Below are 19812 nucleotides of genomic sequence, written 5' to 3' on the forward strand. Positions count from 1 at the left end.
GCAGAGTGACTCAGAAAAGCAGAAGGCTGGCATTTAAAAGTAATTTTCTGACATAGAAGCAAAAATCCCAGAAGACACCCATCAAGTAATGAGTGGCAAGGATTCTGTTCAGGTATTTGGTGGGATCTCATGAGGACACTGCACTGATGCTGCACAGGCAGGGCTGTTAAAGCATTGTTTCCCTCTACAAATAACTGTAAGTGTAATGAACAAAGATGAGTAGTTGGGTAAAAGACATGGTACATTCTGCAGCAGCTTCCTAGTCTAATAACCAAATCCATTGCCAGAGAAGAAGTTCCCTGGGGATCTCAAGAGAAGGGGACAATCCCCTGGAAGTATCCAGCTCATTTCCCTCTATCCAAAAGGGCATTGCCAAGGTCTTTTTTCTTGCTGGTTTCTCCAAACACATTCAATTTTTCCAGGAGTGAGCACATGTAGCTCAAATGTCATGTTTCACCAGCTCTTTGCATTATGCCACTGCTCTCAGTTTCCCTCTCTGGTTTTTTTGCCATATTTTGTCCTCTCCACAGTTTCATTATTAATGTCCAGCTCACACTCTTCCAAGGTCACCAGGAGCTTCTCTCACTGCACCAGGTGGAACACACCCCAAGAACTGTGCTGTTCAAATACAGGCCTGTCTTTGCCCCAAGATCATTTCCTCTTTGATCAATAAAATAAAAATAAAGCCTTCTAACCAAGTTGCTAATTCACAGGAAAGACCAAATCTGAAAGCCTCTAGATTTCCTTTCTACCATTAAAAAAATATAAATGTCCTCCACATTCCCTACCCTTAATTTCCTTTCCAGTTTCACCCTCTCCTCCCCTTTATAACAACAGGGCACTACAGTGTCTGTGCTCTGGAGCTGGAAAATCCCCTCCTGGTCTACTCTTACTCCCTTTTCCACAGCTGAATGCTCTAGCAAGGACCCTACATGCTCTTTCATTCTCTGAAATACCTGACACAACTTTGGAAGCTACTAGAATAAATATGGATCCTTTCCATTTTCTGTTTTGCAGCCACCACAGCAATCTGCTCTTAAAACACACGTGTAGCTGCCTTCTGTGTGTAAAGCTGTAAAATGATGATATCCTCATCATTATATTTGCTCTTTTGAGTATTTTGCTCTTTTATCTTTGTTTTCTCTTGGTATTGCACAGTTTGAAAGCAACTGTTGCTAAATATGCAGGATAAAATAACTGCTTTTATTACAGCAATGAAGCATTTACACCTTCATCATTTACACCTGGCATCAATTTATATAGGGAAAAAAAGCCATTTCATAAGCAAAAGTACAATTTTACCCTTAAGATGACTGTTTTGTGATTGCCTTATTATTATACATGGTAAAAAGATAACTTGTTTCTCCAGGACCTTTATCAGCCAGTACATGAGGGCACTTAAATCATCAGTGTTGTCTGTATCGAGTGTGTTTTGCATTGTTTTACATAGCAAACTAAGTACTGATACACAGGGATTTTTAGTTCAGCTGATGAATAAACAAAAGGACCCAGATGGCAAGAAGACTAAAAATTTGCATTTATCCCAGGTGCATTAAGAGCACCCAAGTCCCTGAAATCTTTCAATTTCTTTTCCAAAAGCACACACAAAGAAATTATTTAATAAGTCCCTAAATAAACTGATGAAACATGAACTTATAAAACCAGTTACCTAAGTCTAGTATCTTGTCTTTTAATTGTAAAACAGAATTTTTGAGAAAAACACTGTAAACGAACACTTCCATAGCTAAGATGGTGCTCTATAGTTGAACGTAGCATACAAGTATTCTGCATTTTTTTACAGGTTTCTCGTGCTCCCGTTTCCCCTGTGAGAAGAAGTCGGACATACCTGTACGGACCAAGGTTCTCCTCACCGGGAGCTTCCCAGGCTTTTCCAGGCGATGGCGCCGCGCTCCCGGCGTTCACCAAGAGCTGTGTGCTGAGCACAGCCACGGACGCTTCCCGCTGCCAAGGGAATATTTTCTATTACACGTCTTATTAGTCAGTAAGGAAACAGCAACACAACTCCAAAACACTCCCGCCCTCCCCTAAAATAAACCCCCACCAAACCCTCTTATTTTTTCCTAAAAAAGCCCCACGGGGGATTTAACTTTTTAATGGATGCAATAAGGAAGAGCACAAACCTAGCACAGACTGCCTGATCAGTTACTGGGAAGGACTTCAGACACCTCTTGAAGGCATATATGGGTAAATACATGGAATGCAAGCTCCAGTGCTTTCCTCCAGGTACAAACATCTAAGGAAAAAAAATCATATGAATAGAAATTATTTGAGGCTACAGATATCTGAAATATAATTAGATTATATTAATGAATACTAATACATAACAAGGTAAGTTATCATGCAAGCCCTTTGTTTCTATGAAAATTATTCCTTCTTTGGGGTGCTGAATTCATGTTTCCAGGACAACAGATTCTTCCATCTGAAACATTCCTGACGGTGCTTTTTTCTGAAGAATCAGAGAACACTTTCAATCAAAAACATAAACTGAGGGAAAGGATTTTGTTTCAAACTAGGCAGGTACAATTATAAATGACAAATATTGTGTTTACATTCTGTAATTGCTCGTACAGTGGTGGTTTTGGATTTAGTAGAACAGACTTCAGAGAGAGAAAATACAGATCAGGGAGGCTGATGAACTCAGACCACAACATGCTTCCAGTAAAGTCTTCTTTCATTTCTTGAAGCTATTGAGCAATTCTGTATTTTCTAAGCTACTGCAGAAAAGACACACCTTAAACTGGAAACAGAAATTGCCCAACCAGTTACACACTGGTTTCTTTCTATTTGCTTGAAACAGAACATAGATGGAATAATTGAGGATGGTTTTCAAGCAACCTAGCTTCCTCAACTTGCCACAGAGCAAAGTTCAAGTCATATAATAGAAAAATCAAAGGACAGTAACTCTCTGCTTATCAAATGTTAAAGGTTCATGGGCAGTTAGCTGTAAATGAAGATATGTTTTAGATGTGAATAGCTATGCAGGATATCTCGTTACAATAACTCTATTAACTGTCTTTGTAAAGAAGCAATGAAAGCAGAATATTTTTCTTCCACAGACTTACTACATCTGAGATTGCTCTGAGGAGAGGATCAAGAGAAGAGCTAGTTCCTAATTTTAGCTGTCAGAGCTAGAAGGAAGCTGCTCATGGAGTTGGAGTAATAACAAAATTAAACCCTACTAATCAGCCCACCCCCTGCTATGGCTAAGTCGGGGTATTAATACTGCAGGGTTGTTTGCATGGCTTTCTAAAATTTTTCTTCTTATTTTTTAAGAGTTCATATTTTGTTTATGATACAAGGTGTGTTTGTGTACAAAAAAAGGAAGGAGAGAAGAAAATATAAAGCCAGGTCATGTGGGTAGTGCAGATAGCAACTGGGAAACATTAGACTCCATTACACTACCATGCAACCAAGTATGGAACATACTACTGTACCTGGAGCAAACTGTGGTGGTCAGAAATTAAATCAATACCAATTTCCTTTACAGACTGCAAATTGATCTGTTGTGCAGTTCAACTAAGACATCTGATGGTTTTACAGTCACTTTTCTCCTAAACAAGGTACATTTTACCTGTCTAGCCTACACCAAAGACTTTCATTACTGTATGAAAAAAGAATATTGGAGTTTCCCCCATCTCCCTTCTTTGTTGGGTTGCCATACTCTCTTTCATCTGTTTAGTGAAGAAGAAAAAAGCCCAGTAGACAAAGAACTTCAGTTAGCTTTTGCTTTTTGTAACTGATTACACTTTGTTTCAACAAATGTACTGTAGCTACAGCAATACCCTGTGCTGTACTGTTCCTTAAGGAATGCAGGTTATACCTGTGGCACTGCCAGCCAGACACCTGTGGGGATTTCTAAAAGCAGACAGGAAGGTCAAACACTTTGGTTCTTTATTGAGGGAATCCACCTATGACTTTGGTGGTAATTCTGTTTACTGCAGAGGGTGTACACCTGTGCCCTTTACACCTGCTGAGAAGTGACACTCTCAACAGTAAATCCTCAAACACCAACTTCCCTGTAACACCCTGTTTTGTGTAGTGGAAATGCCTCCTCTGTGAACTAATAAAAATACAGGAACTTGAGCACAGACATGCCCAGTTCTTAAATGTTTTAATTTTTCTTGAGAGAGAATTTTTAAAAAACACATACTAGTACATATATACAACCACTACAAACTTTACTGTATCAATTCCATGCCTCCCTGAAATCAGTATAAAACATTCACCTAACTTCAAACTGATGTTTTTTCATCTACTTTGTAAAACATGCTATTGTAACATGGAAATTATGGGCAAGAGTTTGGCAATGAGGCAATGACTAGAACTGCAAGTCATTGTGACTGGGATTGTGCTGTGCATTTCTGCTTTAGGGAGTAAGGTGGATACTGTGGTCTTGAAGATGAATTAATTTTTTCTGACCATAGCATGTTTCATTCAAAGCATTTGCCAAGAGGAAAACTAAACACAGGAATGGCAGCATAATGCTAACATATTTAATAATGTTTTAATAAAACAGCATGGGCAGCATAGTGCTAACAGTCTTAAAAAAAAAAATTAGGCTTCATTGAATTATAAAAGTCACAGCAGAAGGGAAAGATGCATCATTAAATGAAATTTTAACAGCTTGAATAAAACCCCCATGTTTCCCTTTCTTTTAATGTAGTGAATTGGTGATTTATTAGCAGTGGATGACTGCTTTTCTTTGGAAAACTGGTAAGATTTTTCTGTTACTACCAGGGATCAGGACTTTCTGCATTTACTTCCTTGTTTGTGCAGCAGCAGCATCAGATAAAAGACAGAGCCGTGCAGTGTCACACCCCCTGAACAGAGGCCACGGAGCCGGCCTGGCACACCAGGCCAAACCTTGGAAATCTTAAATGTGAAAACCAACACCAAACCAAAGCCTTTGCCATGCCCCTGTTGGTAAGAGATGAGGGTTTATTTAAACTAATTTGGTAACCTGGCAGTGAAGGCCAGCACTGGCCTGTGTCCTGGTACCCAGACAAACTGTCTCTAGGGCTCCCAACCAGTGCTCTGCCACCCCCACTCTTACACCTTCTCACATGGCCCTCAGTCCCCACACAGGCACCGTGGTGATGCTGCAGGGCAGCTCTCCCTTGTTAGGGTGGAATCTGTTCCAGCCCTGGGCTCCCCGTGCTGTGAGGGGCTCTCCCACATCCTGGGTGAGCCCTGAAGGGCAACACCTCCCCAGTAATGGCTCTGGCCAGAACGTATGCACAACAAAATTATCTAAAAGCAAACGCTAATTGAACTAAACCCCTTGTTCACCTGGGCAAGGTCCAGCACAAACAGGGCTGGCACACCTTGGTGAGGGTGTGTGATCTTTGGCCAGGGCGAGGCGCACAGGCCGAGGTGCTTTGGATGCGGTGTCAGCTCACGGCTTCCCAGGGGCCATTACAGCCATGGCTGCTGCCCCATGGAGAGAGCTTTGGGCACACAAGCTGCCTGCTCCCTGTTCACATCTACACCTGAGGGGCAACACCCACCAAGCCCAGTGCCCCAGGCCAAGCCAGCTGTAGTGCTTTTATTTCTATTTCAGTTACACTTTTTATGGGATTTCATTGTCCGTGTGCTCCTGTACAGCATGTGGATGTGCCGGACAGCAAAGGAAAACTGTGCCATGTTTGTTTAACCTGAAAGCTTTTTCACAAGTGTCCAACACCAAATGTTGGCTGGATTCAGTGAATCATTCCCATTACTCTTGTTTGTTTTCCACAGCTAGTACTAGGGACAGCCACCCTCTGCACCAAGGCAGACAACAACTGCAGGATGAACCATTTCCTTCAGCAGTTGCATCAGCCCGCTCTGTAAGTTACTGTTTTCTGCAGAAAGCCACCACTGAAGGAACCAGACAGTGCAGAACTACACCAATAGCACCTTGTGGCAGAGAAATGCAGGGGAGCCAAAGGAGAAATGCTGATACTGGGGCTATCACATGCAAAGAAACAGCCCCAACACACTCTGATTGCCACATCACCACAACACCTGCAGATTTAAGGCATTGAAGTACTACTGTAATAACAAAAATTATCAATTCATTGTATATACACTGCAAAAGGCGGCCTTCTATTCTTCTGTTCTTCCAGAAAACTATTTACATATAGACTACATAGAAAAATTTAGAGAAGCATGACCATAGATTCTAATGATGGATTTCTAATAGTGATTAGAACTATTAAAACACATTTCTAATGGCTTCCAACCTATACTGGAAACTCTAACAAACCAGTGACCATTTTTATTAAACTTCATAATTAATATGAAATTTGGAAGTGATATAGTTCCATGTAAATGTACTAGCTAGGGTGAGCAAAGATAGTGATTGTTAAAAAAAACCAACATCAACCAAACCAAAACCAAGAACAGAACGGAGCAGGAGACTAAAGACAGAAAAGGAAATAGAGAGAAATAAGAAAGTGGTTAAATTATTTCAATAGCCTCTAAATTGTTCATGGAAAGAAAACTCATGGGTTTGCATGACACAGATCAGGGAAGCCTTACTGTTCTCGTAAACATCAGCTCATAAAATTCAACCGTTGGATCTTTACTGTTTGTAGAACAAGGAAATAACTTGTACATTGCTTTATAGATTTATGTTGAGTAGCTGACTGGGGAGACACAGTAATTGCTCTTGGTGTATGCTACTTATAAGAAAAAAATGCTCTATGCAGGAGACAGATTTTTGGGACAGTCTTCTAAGACACAAAACCCTAAGAGCTTTAACAATATTCAAAATCTTTTTGAACTGCCAAAAATTTTTTTTTGATTTCTTAGATTGTGTGAAAACCCTCCCCAGAAATCCATATTAATAAAGAAAAACAGAACAGCTTACAAAGGAAAACAGATTTATTAGCACAGCTGTTATGCTTCAGGACATGATAAAATAAGCAACAACCTATGACTGACAGCAGTCACACTGCTTAATGTGCTACTGGAAACATCACTGAAATGTGGCTAAATACAAAAATTAACTAAAATTTACTTACACTTATTTTCCCAATGTTGACAGATACTTAGGTCATAGTATTTGCAGCTAAAAAAAGTGACTTATTGAAAAACAATTAATGCATCAACTTGGAGCATGGCACTTTGGTTTTGCTACAGTCCAGTAGAAATGTGGAAATACAGAGAAAGATTTTAATATATTTTCTGTTTTAAAACATTTAAAACTTGTATTCCTCAGAGCTCTGTATTTTTGTGGTTCTATGATATTCAATCTTCTTGCAATGTCATTCCTTAAACACAAGCTAAGGACTTATTCTGAAGACTAGTAATTCCTCTCACTCTAAAGCAGAAATGCTGCTGAGTCATCCTTACTAGATAAACAAATATTTATGCAACATTTAGATTATTTTTTTTCTCAGCTGAAGAAAACAGCTTCTGAAGCCAAGCCACCTTGGAATTCAGGAGACAGCTTTTCTAAATGAAGTTTGTCTTTGTTGCAGAATAACCTAAAGCATTTGACTATTACTCATTTAAGGGGACTTTTCCCAATTAGCAGTTGTTTCACTTCTGCTTTCTTCCTCACAGAAAGGATTATGAATTCTGACCATCCATTGTAAAAGAAACTGTGCAATAGATTGAGAAACTGCTTGGAAGAGGGCACATACAGAAAATATCTACAAAAGGACTGTTCTGCCATTGGATGCACTTATTGTCTCATGATTTTACTGGGACCCTGCCCATTCCATTCTTTCCCTGGCCAACCCATAATCAAACACACAGAAGCTTAAAGAAGAACTGTCTCTTCATAGAATCATTCCTAATGTTAATCAGCCAGTTTCTATTTGATAAAAGAGATATTCCTAATAGCATGTAGAAATCTTTAAAAATATTGTTAATTGTGCAGTACGTTGCAGCTTGCACTTGAACAACCTTGCATAAAAATAAGAAATTAACACTTTGTAGTTTTGGATGATGCAGCTTTTCTAATTCTAGTAACTTCAAAAAAATTCAATCATGAACAATATTTACCTGATTTTCATTTTCCTTCTAGCCATGCTTAACCCTTAGGTTTTGAGGTTCTAAATCTGCAGTCTCAAATACACCCTTAAATAACCTATTGGACTCCTCAGCAGGTAAGTTTTAGGATTTGCAGCACAACAATAGTTTTGTTAATCTGTCTCCACATCTAACACAGACAAGAAATGCAAATGTACTGTGTGACCACATATGCTGCCATACAAGGACATCCTCTGGCTATGACTTTGGTCTCTCTATACAACATTGAAATACAGAACAGAAAGTTCTGTATCTCTGAAAGGAGACCAGGATTCCCAATTTAGAAAGGCTTTTGAATTTACATGAAATGTACAAATTTAGAATTTATTTTATTAAAAATTAATAAAATGGCAAAACGAATGTATTTTGAAACAAATCCTGAAATGCTACAAAAACTATGAAGGCTTTTTTGATCCATAATTGCCATCTGAATACTCAAAAATTTACATCAAATGCTTATTGAAAATGAGTATTTTGATTCAGATTTTTGGACTATGTGGATGCTGTATGCCAGCTTCTAAAGCAACATCAAACTCCTCATCCAGAGGCCAAAAAAATGTAGGGAGACCCTAAAAATGTAGCAGAAGCATTTCCGCACACTGATTTCAGTAGTCAAGTTTGTGCAGAAATGATTCCACTAGATTCATAGGGTACCTTTGTGGGGCAACAGAAACTTCTCACTTCGTCAGCTTTTTGACCTCTTCCAGCTCTTTTATAGGTTGCCACTGCTGAGTGATTGTTACCAGCTGGAAGACATGGAAAATATGAAAGTTAGTAAAATCCCAGTGAGCATTTACTCGACTCCCACACCTCCCCATATCAAAGATCAGCTTATTGCTGAAGAAGTTCTAGTGGATTTACATTTTCCTTTCAGAAATATGCAACAGCTGACACAATAATTTGTTGAAAAAAATCACTTGGATATTAATTAGGTAATCAGACCAAATAATTTTACTTTTCCTTATCCTAAGTGCTCTAATAAATTAAGATCTTTTTTCTTCAGGCTACAGTACTCAAACATTCTTACTCAATTCTGTAATTCAGGAACAAGGTAAGGGTAAACAGCACTTCCTCTATACTCCAAGTTTCCACTGTTATCAATGGAATTGAGTAAATGGATGTTTGGGGTGGGAATGGACATAGGACAACAACCAGAAGTACAGTATGAATTTAAGATCAGACCTACAGTGTAAGAGATCCCTATCATTAGCTAATAGGGTAAAGACATAAAGTAATTAAAGAAGCATTTGTTTCCACTTTTAACTAGATACACATCAACTTTACACTTGTTCTCTTGTTCATATTTTGCTAGTTCTTACAAATTGAAAAAAGTGATTCATTGTGTTGGAAATTTATGCTATTTATACATATATTATATGTACAAATTACCTTCTGAGGCTTGGCAGGATCAATAGTTTCCCATGGTTCTGAACTGCCAATCTTGTGAATGCTTTAAAAGAAGATAAAACAGGTATTATGTTTTAAGGTGTGTCCTTGAACACATTTTCACATGAGCAGCCTATTGTCAGTAGAGCTATTCACCTTAGTAAGCAGTTCCCTAAAACACAAGTTTACAGGTTTGAGCACTGTATTTTAAAATCTGGATAGGAATCAATGATAGCTTGTTTTATTTGCAGCTTCTAAAGCACCAAGCAAACCAGCACTGTTCACATATCATTGTGAGGGAAGCAAGCTGAAGAATCAAAACTGAGTGAAGACACAAGGAACTTTTACCCTAACAGTTAAAATGCCTATTCCAGTCTCTTTAAAAGAAATAAATATACTCCCAAAACCTTTAAGAGTATAGGATTTGGCTCCAATTATCAGCCAAGCCATTGGAATCAAACACTGTTCTTTACATACAAGTCAATAGCCTGGTTGCAATATATGTGCATCTCATCTACCTCTGTGATTATATGACATTCTTAATTATAACATTTAAAACTTCTTATACCTAAAGCAAAACCCCCATAATTATTAAATCAAAAGTTAGGAAATAACTTGGACTACACTCCAAATTAATTAATTTCCTCACTATTTACAATCTGCAGATACTTTAGTCATTATCAGTACTCCCAGTACTCTGGAACATGTGCCTGGCACAATTTTTTTTTTCTGTGTGTAAAACATGATAGTCAAATATTCGATTGAATAAAACAAGTCAGGGTAAGCTCCAAGCAATAAGTTTTTGCTTACATCACATCAGATTTGGAGAATAGGGAATAGATACAAAAAGAGAACGCCCCAGCTGCTGCGAAGGACAATATTCCGGCCAGGGGGATGAGCTGAAAGATAAAACAGAGAAAAGAGCTGATCTTATGTCCCAGACCCACGAGTAGGGGAGCAAGGGTTACACAGAACTAGGCAGAGATTACCTGTTCCAGTATATTTCCTCTATATTACTCTTTACACCACTTCACTTTTAATACGTGAATTTCACTTTCACCTCTGTATTACCCTTCTCCACACCTAACTTTTAACACATGAACTTTAGGCGAGTCCCATTTCCTCGGGAAATCAAGTGGCAACCCCGGTGCAGCCGCCCGAGCCCCCCGCATCCCCTCCCCGCGGGCGGGTAACCACGGCCCGGATCCCTCAGGCGAACTCACTTCTCTTTTCGTTCTAAGCGTGTGCAAGATGCCCTTGTTCATGCTGGCAGCGGCTGCGGAGCGGCTCCGGCGGCGGCTCTGGGCGCTCCCCGGCTGCGGCAGGAGGTGCCGGCCGGGCCCGCCCCGCGCTCTTTGAGCCCCGCGCCCTGAGGGGGCGGGACAGCGCCCCCCGGCGGCCGGACAGAGCGGGCCCTGAGCGGGCGGGACAGCGCCCCCCGGCGGCCGGACAGAGCGGGCCCTGAGCGGGCGGGACAGAGCGGGCCGCGGCCTGCGCCCTTCCCGCCCCAGCCCTTCTCTCTCCCAGCCTGCAGCACCCCACCCTGGCTTCTCCACTTCTCCTTTGTCCTCCTGTCTGTCCCCTTCTCCAGGGGTATGTAGGCAAACGCCCCGGTGATGACAGAGCTGCCTCTTCCAAGCTCGAAGAGGTGCCTATAGTGACCAAAAGAGGAGCCCGGTGTCACCGTGTTCCCTCGCGCTGCAGCAAAGCTCAACCCAGGCCCAGGTTCTCATCACTGTCCTGTGTTTCACAGCTCCTATCACTTCCCAATATCCCTCTCTGAGAAAAACTACCAGGGGCAGGCTGGAGGTGAGAGCAGGTGACTCCATCCATTGGTTTCTCCCCTTCTCTCTTGCCCACTAGAAAGCAGTGAGAGGAAGGAGAGGCTGCCTGCACTGCACGTTCTGCTCATTCCCTGCAGGAAGGAACAGACATGACCCGGCACAAAAAGCTCAGCTGGTCCTCCTAGGGAGCAAGTGTGGAAATTCAGCAGCAGCATCTTTGAAGAGCTGGCAGCATCTCACTGTAACAACTTTGAGATGCAGCAATTCCAATGGAAACTCTCAAACACTGGAAAGCAAAACAGTTTTCATACTTTTTCTCAGCACTGCTGCTGAGAAAACTCTGTGTATTTATGAGCACTGTCTATTTGCTGCTACCAATAAAGCTACAGGAAGGTCCTTTCTGTAAACTGGTGATGAAAGCCAAGCTGTAGGGCAGTTGTTTGTAACTGAGCCCTTTCCTAGGTTACAACAGCTTCTCCTACTGCCTTTTGCCTTCCTCGGCCACCAACTGCCTTGGAAGTTCCTTTTGTGATCCATCTCACTATAAACCACACTCAGTGCAGTCCCTAGTGTGCCTGTTATGAGAGAGAAATAATTGTTAATAGGCTTATAATTTCTGAACCTCAGCTGAAATAAGGAACTGTCTTTGAGAGTGGTGTATTTTGTTCCCAAGCATTTTCACTGGGAAAAAGAAAAGGTAATAAAAAATAATAAAAACCTTCCTACTCCAGTAAGTTAAAATGCACACTTACATACATGTAACACCAATTTCCGTAGAAGTGTCTGTGTATTTTAGAAGGCAACCCACAAAAATGTATTGACAAGGAATGGCTGGGTGGGGAAAGTAATTCTGCGGAAATTGTCATTATGCAAACTCCCTTTTCTAAAGAAGAAATTATAGTTTGAGTTGATTACACGCTTGGTATCTGCTTACTCAATCCAAATGTTGTACAGTAAGCAGTAACTAATCCAAAATTACTCCCAAAACCCCTGACTTCCAAACCTACACCAAGGAGTTAAGCGCTGGCAACCCTTTCACTGCCACTGTATTTTGGAATCTGCTTTTAAGAATGTAAGCCTAGACAGGCACATATAAAACACCTGACATTTTATATAGAGTGGGACTTCTTCCTATTTAATTTCCTGAAAGCTTTTCTATTTCCTTTGTATTTGCTGTCTTTTGGAGACTTCACAACACATTTTAAATTTTCTTATTATGCCATTTTTGTAATTAAAAATAGGAAATCTACAGTAATGCTAAGCTGTTCCATAGTGTTTTATCTAAGTATTTCAATTACTTGTTTCATCAGATGTAAACCTACCCAAAGCAAACAAGATTTTAATTTATTATTCATTATTTAAATTACAGAACTTTTCAAAAGTGACACTTTACTGTATTTCACACTCCCTGAAAACTACAGTAAGTACAGTATTAAAAAGCAGGAAAGATGCAAACCTTTTCAAAATCTTTGCAATATATTTAAAAATACTTATGCCACTCCTTTATAGATTCAAGAGGCTAATTCTTGATTAGAGAATTTTTCATAAAATTCCAAGTCCTTTATGGTTAAAGATGGCTTTACAGTCTGCAATGATTTCACAAAATGTTCCTGTTTTACAGCAGTTGCTTCGAGTCCATTCTCTTGCAATGCCAACAAAGCAGCCTTTAAAAGAAAAAAAAAACCAACAACTTAGTCTTTAGCACGTTTTAAATTGTAAAGAATACTGTAAGTACTCTAAAATAGGAACAAAGCATTAGTTAAAGCATCTGAAAACAGCATGGTACAACTTATGGTTATTTAACAACAGATAAAGATACAAGTAAGGTTACCATAACTTTTTATTTAAAGAATGAACCCTTGTTCAGTTCTTCTGTTTTAACCATTTTCTTTGGATTTTCAATGCAAATTGGCAAAGTACCTCTACTACAGATGGCTCAGTAACATCTATGAGTTAGCTCTCTTTTTTCATTCAAAGTTGTTATTTAGAATTTATTTCAAGATGAGCCAGGAATATTTCTTACCTCCTTGCACAGGTTTTCAATATCAGCTCCAGAAAAGAGGTCTGTTAGGACTGCCACATCTTCTAATGACACATCAGTATCTAATGGAATTCTTTCAGTGCAGATTTTCAAAATGGAAAGTCTTCCCTGTAAATTGGTGCATATTATGCAAGAAAACAAAACCAAACAAAGCAAAAATTAATCTTTCTCCAAAGCAGTACCAAACTTGAAATTAGAGCCAAGGAAAATCCAGAAAAGCACCAAAACTACCTGGTTTTGGTGGAAGAATAAAATGCTATTAATGGAGATAATGCACTTCTGGTTGTCTCATATATTTAAGGTTTATTATCCACAGACACTGCTTGCTTCATGAAAACACAGTATTTTAGGCTGAACAGGCCTGATTTGGCATGCTGTGGGACAACTCTTTTATGTGAGACTCAGGACAAATAGCTACACTAGACTTGGGAACAGTACACAAAAATTATTTGAAACAAGGACAGACAACTTATTTTGATATTTCCTGAACTGTAGCTTGATTTTGTAAATATACATTTTCTCTATTTTCCATATGCAATATGATAACTACCTACACCAGTTAAAATGTTATTAGTGTTTAAAATACATATATCTTTATTACTTTTAAAATTTTTTCTATGTACCTGGAATTTGGTGACTGATCTCCAGTGAAACACCCATCACTTGTAACATATGTTACAGGAATATGCCCCTTTTGCTCTTAAAGTATGCTGGCAATTAATATCTCTCCCTTTAAAGCCATGTATGGATGTGTAATACCTTCAGATCTGGAGGTGGAATATAAATCATCTTGTCCAGCCTTCCAGGACGGAGCAAGGCATCATCCAACATATCTGGCCTATTTGTTGCAGCAACTACCATGAAATCCTTGTTCAAAGTTTCCTGAAACTCCAGCTGAGTAAGAGATCATGTAAACAAATTAGTGCAACATGGTTGAGATAGATATTATCAAAAGATACTAGTTAACTACTGATGAGAAGAGAGGAAGGGCAAAAAGATAATGTAATTCTACTTGTATTTACTTTCCCTTCAATATTAGTATTTTGTCTTTCTTGAGGTAAAAAAAATGCCTTGGTGCTGGGCAGACTACATGACAAAGAAGAAATATAGTTAGTATCTGCCTTGGCAACAAATAAAGACTTTCCTTTGACCAGATTGGAACAAGGAACTTTTTATATGCAAAAAATCCAGTATCCTACAATTCTGGAACTGTTTTCTTTATTATTCCCCCAGAGAGTATCACAATAAGAAAAAAATTATATACAAAAAAGCTAAATATTAAATGTTGTGAATAATTCACTGACAAGTGAAGGTACAAGTTTGTGTTTAAATAACTAACTGATCATAACTGTGCTGCTTTTGTATGCATCATGTGTGAGAAAGAGCTGCAAATGAAGTAGGGAAAGTACTTATAAAAAGTAAGCTCAGGGAGGAACTTATTTAAGAGTAAAAATCGCACAATCAATCTAAAAATTGCTTTAGTGTCAATAAAAGGATTTTTGTGACAGAAGATAAACACTCAACTGGTAATGCCTGTGTGGATATTTTGGTCAAAACCTCACTGAGGAACAGTGTATGTAAAACCAATCAGCAGCCTATGTACAGTATCCTCTAAAAACTAGTAATGATGACAGAGTGAAACAGCTTCTTGCATGTTTTTAAGTCCAAGGATTTGAAGATTAAAATGCGAATGCCAACAGCTAAAATTTTTGAAACAACTGGACAGCACTTCTCATTCTTCCTGTACAGAAAAGGGAGCATAAATACCTTTCTTTCCTCATCACTTTGCTCTTGGCACTGAGCCTCAAGCTGTAGCTTGCCTCCTCTTCTTTCTGTAACTTTCAGCCCAACCCCATCCAATTCATTGAGAAGCACAGAGAGAACCCGCTCTGAGACACCATGGCCAGTTCTGCAGAGTGCCCGAGATCCCAAGATAGAATCAATCTCATCCAGGAATATTATTGCTGGAGTATTTGCTCTTGCTTGGCGAAAAACCTTTTCAACAAATGGTAATAAAATAAAACATTAATGCCTGGAAAAAGAATCCCACTTACATATACTCTGTATTTTACTTAACTTTAAAGGTACATTTGCAATGATTCTTAAGAGCTGTTCTGGCTTACATTTACTTTTGGCAAATTCTGCTTCTTTTTTATATATTCCTAAATGAACTGAAAACAAAAGGCTAGAAATCTGAAGTTTAACATTGGTATAATTTTAGGAATAGACTCTCACTTTATCTACATGTGAATCTCTAAATCATTTCTATTTTATAATCAGATGAGAGCTCTATCATCTTTTCAACAACAAAATTAAGGTCTAACTAATACTTGACAAAAATCAAGCAAAAACAGACTACAGAACCTTACACAAATTAAAAACTGTACCTGAGACAAAATCCTCTCTGAATCTCCAACATAAGGTGAGAAGAGGTCAGCACCACTTACAGAGAGAAAGGAACAGTGACAACTCGTGGCCACAGCCTTCACCAGCGTGGTTTTGGCACACCCAGAGGGCCCATAGAGAAGAATCCCCCTGGGATGAGACAGGCCCATCCTGGCAAATGCCTCGGGAAATTTCATAGGCCACTCGATACTCTGGCAGTACATAAAAAAGGGATGAAATTCTTAGTAACAAGCAATCAATAAAACTTCCAAGTACATCATTTCCTCTCCTTGATGCAAACATTAATTGGAAATCAGAGAATACTAATTTAGTCTTTCTTCATATAACGCCCCCTGCTTAAACTTTCTATTTGAAACAGAAGTAAAAGCATTCCTGAAGAGGTAACATCCCTGGATAAATATTCAGGAATGGACAAATTATCTGGCTACAAGTTAAGTATTTTTCAGCTACTAAAACCATGCCTATTTTCCCATATTATTATGCTTGGTGGTGGTACCTTGAGATTACAAGATAACACTGTAATAATGTTTAAAATACAATTTATAATCAGGTAATTTGCAAAAGAAATAATTTTCATAATGCAGGGTTACAGAATACCTTGGAGTACCTATTAGAAATTAGTTGTTTATCTAAATTAGTTTAATACATTACCTGTTTTAACTTTAATTTCACATCTTCAAGACCACCAATTTGCTCCCAAGTCACAGGTTTACACTCTGTTAGTCCAACTGCACTTCGAAAAGAGGATGGCTGTATTTTTTTAAAAGCTTCTTGGAAATCTCCCATGTTAATAATGGTTTCAGTTTCAGTTGAATCCTAAAAAATAAGCCCAGATAGAGTATATTAGCAACATTTTAATGCAATACTTAAATGCTGCATTAATATGCAAAATACTTCACATAAGGCTAAATAGAACTAATAAGGAAGTCAATTCCTGACCTAATGAGCTTAAACACTGCAGACACAAAAAATGCAACATAAAGTAAAATATTACCTCTTTAAAAGCAAGTTTTTACACAGGAAAAACCCCCCAATTTTAACAGAAATTAATGTTTCAGAGAAAAGTACTAGTCCCTAAATTATAGCTCCATTAGGCAGTGATCTACTAAATCAAATAGTTGCTTTCAGGGCTAACATACATCACATTCTACAATCTTATGAATAGAAATAAAAAAGTTGCAAAATCCATTTTCACCACACACTGAAGAATGTCACACATTTTATCTCAAACAGGCTATAAAATGCCACTATTAAACCACAGATGCAGTAACAGAACTAAGGTGAGAACTTAGAGCAAAAACAACGTATTTATAATGTGCTTGGTGTGAGTCTTCAACTTGTTGAGCTTTTCAAGTAAAGGATTAATGAGGAAAGGGTAGTACCAATATTACTGACATTGTTCTTGACTGATTTGCAAGCATACCCAAGAGCTGTGGGACACAGCCTGCATGGCAGCTTCTCTGCAGAGTGCTGTAAGGTCAGCTCCCACATACCCAGTCGTCATTTCTGCCAGCTTAGCCAAATCAACCTCTGCAGAAATGGGCATGTCAGATGTCAGCAGCTGCAGGATGGATCTTCTCTGTGCAACTGTTGGGGTCCCAATAATAACCTAAACCAAACAGAACAAACAAAAAATTTAAGTAGATAATTAGCCATACGCATTTATTTTATAGACCTAAGCAAGCAATTTTGTCCCTTCTTTATATTGGCTACTGAAAATTTATACATACTTATATCCCAACTAAAGAGTTTTACAGGAAACCTATTGCCAGCACTGTACCAATGACAAATATTTAAAATGCCATTTACTTTCCAAGGGAACAGTGTTTGCATAAAGAGTTTTTGATAAGACACTCAGATAGCATTTATCAAGTCCTGTAACACTGAAATAATAATTTCCTTACATCACAAGCACTAAATTAGACTAATATGATAGGAAAAAATTAAATAGATAAACATTCACATATTATTGAAAATCTGGTAAAACTTCATCATAAAAATACATCTCAACAATCTAGAAATCCCATAAAATTAAAGAACTTGATTAAACTGGTGACCTAGGAGTGGGTTTAGCCAGGAAAATAAACAATACAAGCACAAGCACTGTGTGTTGTATAACTGCATGTGGTTTTCTTCTTTGGACTACTAGACTAATGGGAGCTTTCCAGAGTAGACCCAACCTCTACTACTGAAACCTGAACAGAAGTTTTGATGCAACAGGTTACTAGTTCTCTGTCAAAATGAACTTTTAAGGAGAAATGCACAAATCTGCAATCTAGGATTTAAATGGAAAAAATCCAATCCTGTAAAGCTAAGCATCTGTAAGCAAACAAAGCCCCTGAAGATCAGGTCAATGTCTCTATGATAAGACTCCTCCCATCAATTTTCAAGTATATGGAGCTCTCAGTGTTCTGAGTAAAAAACCCCAAAACAACCATACTCAAGTTCCAGCAAACTACAGATAGAAACAAGACACCTGTCCCAACCTGTAGAATCCCACTATGAATGAAACATGACTAGAAGACCCCCTTCCACCACCTCAATAAGGAAAGAAAAATGTGAGTGTATGAGTAGCAGGGTTTATTTACCTCTCTGTCAAATCTGCCAGGTCTCCTCAGTGCAGGCTCTAAGGCATCAGGCCTGTTTGTGGCTGCCACAATGACCATCCTGCCCTTGCTCCCTACACCATCCAGCAGCGTCAGCAACTGAGCAACAACACGATCTTCAGGAGCATTGTTCGAACTTCCTCGCTTTGGGCATAAAGAATCAATCTCGTCAAAAAACAGAATGGTTGGGCCCTCGTGTGACATCTCTCTGCCCTTTTCAAAGACTCTTCGCAAATTCTCTTCCCCTTCCCCTGGTCTTGAACCATGGAGGGCTGGGCCACTGATGCCAAGCAGATACGCACCCAACTCTTTTGCTACTGCCTTTACCATTAGCGTTTTCCCTACCCCTGGGGGCCCAATTAACAGCACTCCATTCGGGACAGAAAGACCCAGCTTCTTGAAAGTTTTTGGAAAGCGGAAAGGCAAATCAATCATTTCTTTCAAAGACTTCCCCACATCATCCAGTCCTGCAATTTGAGTTTTTGCAGTGTCTTCTGACAGATGTCTGTACCATTCTAAAGTGATCACCTCCTTAATTTTTATGCTTGTTTGGGGAGTTATCAATCCAGCTCCCTCCTCCAAAGGAGACGCAGACAGTATTTCAACATACACCACGGGATTTTCGGGACTTGGGGCGACAGTAACAACATAACCAGGCGAAACATACACATTTCTTAGCAGCTCTCTGATTGTCTCCTGCAACACCGCTCTGGGAGTCGACTTTTTCAGCGCGGCGTTCTTGAGGACCACTCTGAGGGCCGCTGCTCGCAGCTGTCCGTGCGGCAGCAGCTGCAGCCGCCCCACGCTCAGCGAGAGCCCGCGCAGCTCCCGGCCCGGCAGCCCCGCCGTGCTGCAGCTGAGGTCGGCCTGCAGGTACCCGTCCGCCAGGTCGTGCCGGGGCCACGCCGTGCACACACAGCAGCCGCCGGGCAAGGAGATCCTCAGCGGAGCGCCGATCCTGGCTCCCAGCAAGGAGAGCGCGCCAGGTCCCAAGCGGCATCGCTGCGTGCCCTCATCTCGCGGGTCCAGCGGGAGCAGCTTTAAGACTGCCGCCTCCATCGCTGCCTCCGAGAGGGAGGGCAGTAACCCTCCCTGCTTTGCGCGGGCCCGTCGGCTCCTTACTCACCGCGTCTGGCCCTTCCGCGGGGCTCCCGCTCCGCCCGGCGCACTGCGGCCGCCCGGCATTGCCGACCCGCGGCGGGCGGGACGGGACCCCGGGCAGGGAGCGGACGGGCCGGAGCGCCGCCGAGCCGCTCGCGCGCTGACAGGCGGCCCCGCGCATGCGCCACAGCGGAGCACGCGCACTGCGCCCGCCTCAGCCCCCCTCAGAATCACGGAATGAAGGCGGTGGGAATGGAGCTCCGAGGTCGTCGAATACAGGCTATGTCCAACCATCGTGTCAGTCTGACCGCGGCACTCAGTGTCATGTCTAGTCTCTCCTTAAACACAGCCGGGGATGGTGGTTCCTGGGCAGTTCATTCCATATCTCGTCGCCTTTCCTGTGAAGGATTTTTTCCTAATGTTCAACCTAAGCCTCTCCTGGTGT

At 40.3% G+C, this 19812-nt stretch overlaps 1 protein-coding gene across 7 annotated transcripts in view; it reads right to left on the reverse strand.

The window, feature by feature from the left end:
* Nucleotides 1–19545, reverse strand: part of AFG2B (AAA ATPase AFG2B) — a 36892-nt gene extending 17347 nt beyond the window's left edge. For 6 of the 7 annotated variants that reach the window (XM_077185650.1, XM_077185649.1, XM_077185648.1 and 3 more), the window contains exons 1-12: nucleotides 18249–19545; nucleotides 17084–17269; nucleotides 16312–16476; nucleotides 15642–15851; nucleotides 15022–15249; nucleotides 14014–14148; nucleotides 13237–13362; nucleotides 12670–12877; nucleotides 10240–10328; nucleotides 9433–9493; nucleotides 2142–2254; nucleotides 1847–1962 (exon numbers count right to left, since the gene is read on the reverse strand). In XM_077185650.1, the coding sequence (XP_077041765.1) occupies nucleotides 12725–12877; nucleotides 13237–13362; nucleotides 14014–14148; nucleotides 15022–15249; nucleotides 15642–15851; nucleotides 16312–16476; nucleotides 17084–17269; nucleotides 18249–19325 (2280 nt within the window). In that variant the 5' untranslated portion in view covers nucleotides 19326–19545 and the 3' untranslated portion in view covers nucleotides 1847–1962; nucleotides 2142–2254; nucleotides 9433–9493; nucleotides 10240–10328; nucleotides 12670–12724. Of the gene's footprint in view, nucleotides 1–1846; nucleotides 1963–2141; nucleotides 2255–9432; nucleotides 9494–10239; nucleotides 10329–10689; nucleotides 11082–12669; nucleotides 12878–13236; nucleotides 13363–14013; nucleotides 14149–15021; nucleotides 15250–15641; nucleotides 15852–16311; nucleotides 16477–17083; nucleotides 17270–18248 lie in introns of those variants that run through there. The other variant, XM_077185654.1, reaches the window with a different exon arrangement.
* Nucleotides 19546–19812: the final 267 nt, after the last annotated feature.

The sequence above is a fragment of the Agelaius phoeniceus genome, chromosome 13 (assembly GCF_051311805.1).
Source record: "Agelaius phoeniceus isolate bAgePho1 chromosome 13, bAgePho1.hap1, whole genome shotgun sequence".
Classification (NCBI taxonomy): Eukaryota; Metazoa; Chordata; class Aves; order Passeriformes; family Icteridae; genus Agelaius; species Agelaius phoeniceus.